The sequence below is a fragment of the Phasianus colchicus genome, chromosome 18, assembly GCF_987193195.1.
Source record: "Phasianus colchicus chromosome 18, bPhaCol1.hap1.1, whole genome shotgun sequence".
In the NCBI taxonomy this organism is placed as follows: domain Eukaryota; kingdom Metazoa; phylum Chordata; class Aves; order Galliformes; family Phasianidae; genus Phasianus; species Phasianus colchicus.
In genome coordinates, this window is record NC_143453.1 from 6,253,113 (window position 1) to 6,262,114 (window position 9,002).

A 9,002-nucleotide genomic window follows, 5' to 3' on the forward strand; every position below is an offset into this window, starting at 1 on the left:
CACAGGATGCTCAGTATATGGCACTCAGCACAGGATGCTCATTGAGCAATGTGCACAAGGCGGTGGCGCACAGTGCTCAGTGCATAGCACCCAGTGCAGGATGCTCACTGCAGGGTGCTCAGTGCACGCAGTGCTGCAGTGTGCACAAGGCAGTGCACGATTCTCAGTGCAGGGCACTCCATGTAGGCTTTTGCTCCCTGCCCAAAGGCACGCTGCTCTGCCCCTGCTTTCCCCTTTGGGCACTCTTAGAGTACCCTCCTCTCACCCTCCCATCCCTGTGCATTGCAGACAGCAGGCTGCTGTATGCACATCCCAGGAGGTTGGAGCATCTGCCAAAGAGCTCGTCTGTATGAGTGAGCTCCCATGCCCTGCTGCTTTATGGTGCCACCGCCGTGCCCTGAGCCTATGCTCAGCTGTGCCTTTGGGGCAGGAATATCTAGTGTTGCATCACTGGGAAATAAAATATTTTGATTATGTTTCTTAAGCAAATTTGAGGTTTGGGGTTTCTCTTGCAGAAACAACCTTTACTTTGCAAAGCCATGATCTTTGTGCATGCGGGAATGGAGCTCGTTAACAGTTATGCTTTGGCATCTGGATTTGGAAATACTGTTCTGAAGATGGGGAGTGTTTTTTCTAGCAGTACCTTTGATGTTTTTTTTCTCCCTGTTGCATGGCACGCTCTGACCACCCACGCTCGTGGTGAGTCTTTTGTTCTGCTCCATTTGTGCATAGGCACGCAGAGGGCTGCCACCAGGGCATGGGAACAGAGGCACAAGGGCAATATATGGCTCACATCGGGGCCTTTCCTCTTCCCTGGACAAGCTGGCTGCAGGTTGCTGGGGTTGGTGCTGCCTTTCAGTGGCTCTGTCACTTCGGGTGGTGCTGCTGCTGCAGATGTGAACTGCAGCGCTGCTTGGTCTATTTGGGGATTTTCAAAGGCCCTCGTGACCCACAAGTAGTCTAAAATCCATATGTTTGTACCAGGGTTGGCTTCTGGTTCCTGTTACTGTGTCTGGCTTTGTGGCCCACAGCACATCTTTAGTTTGAATCAGCAAAAATGCTCCGCTCTGTGTGGTGCTGTTCTTGTCACGTGGGGCCTTGAAAGCGACTGTTTGTGTTTTCCTGTGAATGCCATTGGTGCCCTTGAGCAGAACAGTTTTGTGCATGCGGGCCCTGCCCTACACCTGGCTCCATGCACCCTGCCAGCAATCCTCCTTCAGTGCTGACATGGGGCTGCACCCCTGGGTGCTGCTGCGTGCTGCTGGGTGCTGCCAGGTACTGCAGCCCCAAGTGCTGCAGGATAAGCGTTGCTGCTGTAGAAAGGTGCACATGAGGTCCATTGGCATGGTTCTTGCTGACCACAGTCATTGCTGTTCCTCCGTGAAGATGTTCACATTTTTCCTCATCTCTCATTAAGCCCAAGGATCTGAGCTAAAACTTTCCGTGCCACACCTCTGTCATTTCAGGAAGTCACTAGCAGCTATTTCTGGGAATGCTGTAAAGCAAAATTAATTTAGGATCACATCATGCTTCTTACTGGTTCTGTCGCTTGTTTGCAAGAGTTTGCAATGCTTCTCTGCTTTGAAGAATGGGCCGGAGGCAGTGCTGTGTTGCAGACTGGGTGCTGCCTGTGCCCAGACGTGGCTGTGTCCAGGCGATGGCACAGCACAGCCCTGTGCTGCAGCAGGAAGGAAGTCTGCAAGTCTGTTCGTGTGTGTGCGTGTGTACATTGTGTTTGTGAGGGTGAGAGCTGGAGGAGTTTCCGGAGCAGGGCAGCTGTTAAACCACTGCACCACGGAGCTCTGAGATGTGTGTGGGTGCTGCCCTGCACCCTGCAGCCTTGTCCAGGGTAGATCTTGTGGCTGAAGGAGAGGAGCAGAAAGTGTTGTGGGGATGAAAGATAAAGCATGTGCTGCAGATGAGTTCTGCTCCATTGCAGCGTTGGTGCTGGGTGGAGTTTCCCTCTGGTTTCCTATTAGTGCTGAAGCAGAGGGGCTGTGTGACGTCTGGTTGGGCAGGAGAGGAGGAGGATCTGGGGTGGCTGGAATAACAATTAGTGTCTGTACTTGAAATGTTCTCAAAAACATCCTCCAGGGCTGGGACAGTGCCATGCATGCAGGAACAGCACTGTGCACATAGGGACACAGCTGTGGCCTCACCGGGACTCTGGCAGGAGCCTGCAGTGAGCATGGTGCCTGGGTTGCCCCATGCATGCAGGATTGCTTACTGCAGTGCAGAGCTGAGCTGCTGGCTTCTGGCAGTTCAGGGTTCAGTGCTGTGGCTGCATGGAGATGGTAACTGCTGTGACAGTGGATGTTTGCAGCACTGCAGCTGGATTTTGCCCCTGAACCAGCACCAGGAGGATCTCAGCCACGTGCTTCGACATCACAGTGGGGCTGAGCTTTGCCCCACCGGCTGGGTGGGGGCTGCCTGTGATCAGCAAACAAATCAACCCTGTGATTTTTGTTCCCCGCTAGGTGTTCTCACGGCCATCTGCATCTCAGCACGAAGCTCGGCTGGCAGCACCATGAGCTGCAAGGGGCAGGTAAGGCGTGCCTGGAGCTCCCAGCACCTGGTTCCCCCGTGGCACCTGGAGTCCACTGATGGATGTTTCATCCATCTGTCCACACTTTGCTGGTGCTCTGTTAATATTGCACTTCCCCAGCTTGCACCCCTGTCGTTACGGAAGTCCTGTCAGCATGTAAATACGGAAGGCACTCTGCCTGCAGGAACTTTGGTGTCCTTGTTTGTCACCGCCGTCTTGTCACTTCCCCACCAACCTCTCTCCTTCCTGCACGGCTGCAGTGGTTCCAATTGCCCTGACGTGCTGAGCGCTCTGACTGCGCCCTGCTGCAATGGGTCTGCGTGGCCGTTAGGATTTATTTTTAGGGTGAACATTTGAATACATTTACATGAGTGAGACAGATGGAGATGGAAGGGCGGAGCGGGCAGCACTCATCTTTTTAATGGGCCTGACTTGGGGCTGGACAAAAGCCAGGGTGCTGTTTGTTGTTCCATGTGACGTCTGGTCTAAACAAATAGATCAGCATTTGACTTCTTGGCTTGTACACAGCATGTGGACGTGCATTTGAAACCGTTGGACCCTGGTGGGATGACAGAGCAGCTGGTCGGGGAGTTTGCCATGGGGCTGTGTGCTGCAGGGAGAGCGCTGGTGGCCGTGTCACCTTGGGGTGGGCCAGATCCTGCTAATGGGGAGGGCTGTATGCCATGGGGCTGGCACCAGGCAGGCCCTGCTGGCTGCTCCCCACTTGAAGGCGCTTGGCTAAATGAGCTCTTTGATGAAAAGAGTGGAGAGGAAAAGGAGCTTTTCTGAAGCAGTTCTTTGATTGTCAGTGAAATAAAGCGCACGGACATCTCGTTCCTTCCACTCACCCGAGCCCTGTAATCACAAAGAACTTGAAATCCCGCTGTGACCCTGGGGTAGGATTGCCAAACCTGCACTCACAAACCCGGGGGGAAGAGGAGGAGGGGGTGGGAGCAGCGCCAGCTCTCCTGGGAGCCGTGCAGGCAGCAGCACAGCACTGCGCAACAGCACTTCTGCAGCCGTGTCCTGCAAGCAGGCACTGCCCCAGTGCTGGGGGGGCTTCATGTAAGGTCAGGCAGGGGGAGAAAGGTGTTAAACACAACACACGTTGCTATTATTGACGTGTTACCCTTTTAATTTCTCAGCTTGTTTCATTCTAATGGGTAATTGCTTCTTTCTGACTTAGGCCTTGAGAAGTGCGTGAGCTGCTTTTGTTTTTCTGTTTATTTCAGTTTCCACCCTCCCCTATGGCGGCGTATGTAAAACTAAAGAAAATGTGGGAGGGAGGCAGGTGGTTGGCAGGAGGGGAGGAGGGCAGCGTGCCGAGCGCAGGAGCTGCCTTGGGAGGCTGGGGTTCATCCAGGATGGAGCAAACCCCAAAGACTCCTTACTGGGTGAAAAGAAAGCTGTTTTTTTTTTTTTCTTTCTCCTGGCCTAATACACACTCAATCCAAAGGAGTAAATGGAAGAAGGCGAAATTGCATGGTGCAGTGACTGAGTGAGCAGGACCCCTTCTCTCCAAAAGCTCCACCCAGCTTTCCTCCAGCCACAAACCTGAGATTCTGGGGACAGAAACATCCAAGAACTAATCTCTTTGGGTGTGCTCCAAGGCAGGCTTTAATTACATTCTGGGCAGAAGACACCTATCCTGAAATCTGCTGATAGGTAGAAGGGATGACGACAGCCCAGCACGGTGTGGGCGTCTGCAGGAGCTGCTGGGGCCAGGCTGCAGGCAGCCCTGCTCACAGAGCTGCTTTCTCTCTTGCAGATGCCCGCTGGGTTGAACGTTCTCTGGCTGAAAACTGAAGCGTGGTGACGTGGTGTGCAGTCCTTGCACAGCAGGACAGGATGCGGGTCACCATGCGGCGGGTGCTGCTGGCGGTGGGCTCGGTGGTGGCCCTGATGGTGACGCTGCACCTCGGCCAGCAGGTCCTGGAGTGCCAGCAGGTGCTGAGCAAGAGGAGACACAGGCTGATGAGACCCGAGAATGAGGAGCTGGTCATGGTGGACTCCAACCACGTGGAGTATCGTTACAGCAAGGACATGCCCCTCATCTTCATCGGTGGAGTCCCCCGCAGCGGCACCACGCTGATGAGGGCCATGCTGGATGCCCACCCGGAGGTGCGCTGCGGGGAGGAGACCCGCATCATCCCCCGCGTGCTGGCCATGCGGCAGGCCTGGTCCAAGTCGGGGCGAGAGAAGATGCGGCTGGATGAGGCCGGGGTGACAGACCAGGTGTTGGATGCTGCCATGCAGGCCTTTATCCTGGAGGTGATCGCCAAGCACGGCGAGCCGGCCAGGTATCTGTGCAACAAGGACCCGTTCACCTTGAAGTCCTCTGTCTACCTGTCCAGGCTGTTTCCCAATTCCAAGTTCCTCCTGATGGTTCGAGACGGCCGTGCCTCGGTTCACTCCATGATCACACGGAAGGTGACAATCGCAGGCTTTGACCTGAACAGCTACCGGGACTGCCTGACCAAATGGAACAAGGCCATCGAGGTGATGTACTCCCAGTGCCTGGAGATCGGGCGCTCTCGCTGCCTGCCCGTCTACTACGAGCAGCTGGTGCTGCACCCCGAGCAGTCCATGCATGCCATCATGAAGTTCCTGGGTATCTCCTGGAGTGACACCGTGCTGCACCATGAGGAGCTCATAGGGAAGCCTGGCGGAGTGTCTCTTTCCAAGTGAGTGTGTGCTGGGGGGCAGGAGTTCCGTGCTTGTGTCAGTGGGTGCTTTTCAGAGGTAGAAGTAGCAGCACACTCAGCTTTACTGCAGTTGGTTTTGTGTTTCTGAGTAAATGAGGGCTTGAATATTAGCAAGCTGGTGTATGCAATAGAGCAGCCTCAGAAGCAGGAAGCAAGTGACTCTTATTTCATCTTTCTTGATAGTGCAGAAGTGGCTTGGATCTTTAATTTGAAAAGAACTGCTTGCTCAGAAACGTGAGCTCTTTAATGCTTCTTTTCTCCACCCATCCTCAAATCTCCTTTCTGCAGTTTTGCTGCTGATGAATCACTTTCAGGGGTGGGCAGTAATTCCTGCCAAAGTTGGTGCTGGTGTTGCAGAATAAAAGGAGTGCTTTCTCCCATGGAGACACACCTGAGCACTCCCTCCTGGCAGTCTGTTTTAGTGCTCCAGGAGGTTGTTGGCTTCTCCCACCTTCTCCTGGTCTTCCCATGCTGTTACTTTTCTAAGAGAGGCTTAGGACCGACTTAGCAAAATGGAATTGATTGTGGCTGGTAGCAGCCACCCTAGTACAGGATGGATCCCAGTTCTGTGTCCCTGCAGTCACACAGAGACCTGAGCCCAGAGCTGCAGGGACCTCACACAGCAGCAGCCTGGCAGTTTTGCCTGTGTGCACAGAGGGTATGGAGCAGTGTGTGTGCTGTGTGCTTGTCTCAGGCACTGAAAGCAAAATGTTCAGATGGCAGCTAGGCTAGCTGAAGACACTTCTATCTGAGCCCATTGTATTTGACAGCAACTTGTTTTGCTTTTTGCTTTGATTTTTTTTTTCCAGGATAGAAAGATCAACGGATCAGGTTATCAAGCCAGTGAACATGGAGGCATTATCTAAATGGATCGGACACATTCCAGGGGATGTACTGCAGGACATGGCCCACATAGCACCCATGCTCGCCAGGCTTGGCTACGACCCATATGCCAATCCACCCAACTACGGCCACCCAGATCCACTTGTTGTCAACAACACGCACAGGGTGGGTGTCACAGCCATCCCCGGAGCAGGAGGGGCTCTGGCCAGGGTCAGAAAGAAGCAGCAGGGAAACAAAAGCTCTCTTCCTTCTGGGAAACTGTGAACGATGAGTGTTCAGTTCCACTGAGATGATTTCCAAACAGTTACGTGCAGTAGTTTGAGTCTGGTGTGGCTCAGATTGATTCTGCTCCCTGTGATTTTGTGGCAGTGTTCATTTCTTCTGTTGTGGCAGATACTGACCTGTCCCTCCCTCCCTGACCAGCCCCATTCTTGAACCCAGACATGGGAGTTACTGGTTGTGATGTTATCTGGTTGCAAAGTTGTTGGCACTAGAAACTCCAGTCTGACCTCAGGAAAATCTGAGGCAGTGCTGAGTCTGGGTGCAGCTCACCAGCCACTCCCGCAGTCCCACGAGGGATGTGACTGGATGCTTGTAATGCATATGGGCAAAACCAGATGAATTTTTTTTTAGAATATTGACTCAAGAGTCTGAAGCTGCAGAGCCACAGGCAGCAGTTACTAAACAGAAGGAATTTTTCATGCTTTGGGATGGACCAGTTCTCCCCAGACTGAGGTCGGATTCCTTGTGTGCAGTCCCTGTGATAGCGTCCTTGGACACGGTGTCCTTTGCCACACTTCTGGGAGCAGAAAATGCTGTTCCCTGCTGTCTGTGCAGAGTGGAGAGCTGCAGCAGAAACCTGGCAAGTCAGAGGAGCTCCCCTGGAGCTGGTCACGGTCTGAGTGCTCTTGGCTCTTTCAGTTCTTCCTTGCTGTCTGTGCTTGCTGAGCCATTTCAGGACACAGATGATTTGGGTGAACAGTCACTAAGGGAGAGACCTCCTGCTGTTGTCTCAGTATCCCAGCATGAGCTAGAACAGCTGCTCCTCAGGCCTCTGCTGGCTCACGTATCCTGGAACATATGCTGCAGTTAACAGTGTGCACTTGCTGATGTTCGTACAGTCACCGTCCAAGAAGGGATCACTATTTTTCTTTTTTCCATAGGTTTTAAAGGGGGATTATAAAACGCCAGCCAACTTGAAAGGCCATCTGCAGGTAAGAGTTTGATGTCATCTCTGAGTGCTTTGCCCTGCGTGGTTATTCACAGAATCATTTGAGTGGGAAGGGACCTTTAAAGGCCATCTGCTCCCACTCCCCTGCACTGAACATGGACAGCACAGCTCCATCAGTGCTCAGAGCCCTGTCCCCTAACCTTGGGTGTCCCCAGGGATGGGACATCCACCAATCTCCTGGGCACCTGGTCCCCTGCTCCCTCTTATCGACACTTGCAGGCTGATTAGGGAAGGATGGCTTACCTGATATCAGGTTACAGACAGATCTTCTAGTTCTAATACTTGTGTTTGTCCTCAGTTGTCAAAAATACACTTTGTGTCTCCCTTCCTAAAGAGTGGTGTTTGAAAGCAAGGGATTTCCATCTTTTACAACACAGAGCAGTCAAACAGCCATCATTTATACAGACTTAAACGTTATTTTATTGACTCTTCAGATAGGGCCACCTGCCTGAATAAGAGATGCAATAGATCAGCGTTGATTATCACCAATGTTTTGATCAAAGGTGTCTGGTTTTACCTGTTCAGCATGGGGACTGCATTGCCAGCATGTGAAAACACGCATAGCAAATCCCAGAATGAGGAAACGAGGCAGCTAGTGCAGCAAGCACACACATGCATTCCCTGCAAGAGGTGTCATTTGCAGTTCCTGAGTGGCTGACACTGCACATGAAGTAGGGAAGTGAGAGACTCGTGGTTTGGTCTCCTGGCTCCCTGTTCTCTGCTGTTGTACCACTTTCTGTCCTGACCATTTCCCTTTTTTCTTATTTCTGGGAACACACTGGGAATGCTTTGAATTGCAGGTGACTTAAAACTGATCCTTCTATTTCTTGGTTATTCTAGGTGACTCAGAACACGTCATCTTCTCACTAATTAATGATTTCCAGGTAAGACCTTGTACTTTAATTTGGGACCCACACAAATCTGCCTGGCATTACTACAGGATTAGCATTTTGCTTGTATAATTTCCTTTGCTCGTGGATTGCCCTGGCTGCTCCAGGCACACTCATTATGTGAATGATCTCCTTCACAGTTGCTTTAGGTTTTCAGAGCAATACTGTTACGTGAGATGATTTGTCAAATCTCTTTTTTTTCCGAGCTTTGGAAACAGGATTACTTCAGCAAAATCACAGTCAGCCACTTGGGGGTGTTATTACTGGGTGTGGAGAGGGCAGGGGGGGGGACGTTATGTGTGCTGAGTCCCAGCAGCCACAGGGATGTGCCCTGTGTGCGTTTCAGAAGGGGGATGGCTGTGTTTGCTGCCAGCTTGGGAAAACAGAACTGCTCTCCTGGACTTCTGCAGCAGCAGCTGTTAGCATGTCAAAGGCTTTGAGTATGAACAGGTGCTGTTGCCCATCACGCCAGAGTTGGAGTTCATTATCCAACAATTGCTGTATCTCAGTGGCTTTAAAGTTGCTGGCACGTGGCTGTTGGGATTGCCTGACTGCCCAGACTGTTTCTTCCCTTGCAGGCTGCTGCGAACGGCCCCGGGTGGCCCTGCAAAGAAGAGTTTGCAGTTGCACCGGTGGAGATCTGTTATCCAAGCATATTGCTTGCTAATATTGCCAAAATGACTGCCATGCGAGGAATGTATTTGCATTTATTTGCAAAGGCCAAACGTTGTACACTTCGATACCACTCGTCTCCCTTTGCTGGATGCTCCGTGGTGAAACATCTGTGG

At 52.2% G+C, this 9,002-nt stretch overlaps 1 protein-coding gene across 1 annotated transcript; it reads left to right on the forward strand.

Annotated features, from left to right (window-relative positions):
- Positions 1–4,391: 4,391 nt before the first annotated feature.
- On the forward strand, positions 4,392–8,969 carry TPST2 (tyrosylprotein sulfotransferase 2). Its single transcript, XM_031592407.2, has 5 exons — positions 4,392–5,229; positions 6,060–6,258; positions 7,257–7,307; positions 8,165–8,208; positions 8,793–8,969. The coding sequence occupies exons 1-4, from the start codon at positions 4,394–4,396 to the stop codon at positions 8,192–8,194; spliced, it is 1,116 nt and encodes a 371-aa protein (XP_031448267.1). The 5' UTR covers positions 4,392–4,393; the 3' UTR covers positions 8,195–8,208; positions 8,793–8,969.
- Positions 8,970–9,002: the final 33 nt, after the last annotated feature.

Bases quoted from the DNA above. Each gene is read 5' to 3' on its own strand.
- TPST2 (XM_031592407.2), top strand. From the start codon at position 4,394: ATGCGGGTCACCATGCGGCGGGTGCTGCTGGCGGTGGGCTCGGTGGTG. The intron at 5,230-6,059 runs GTGAGTGTGTGC...TTTTTTTTCCAG, and splicing joins GGCGGAGTGTCTCTTTCCAA to GATAGAAAGATCAACGGATC. The intron at 6,259-7,256 runs GTGGGTGTCACA...TTTTTTCCATAG, and splicing joins TTGTCAACAACACGCACAGG to GTTTTAAAGGGGGATTATAA.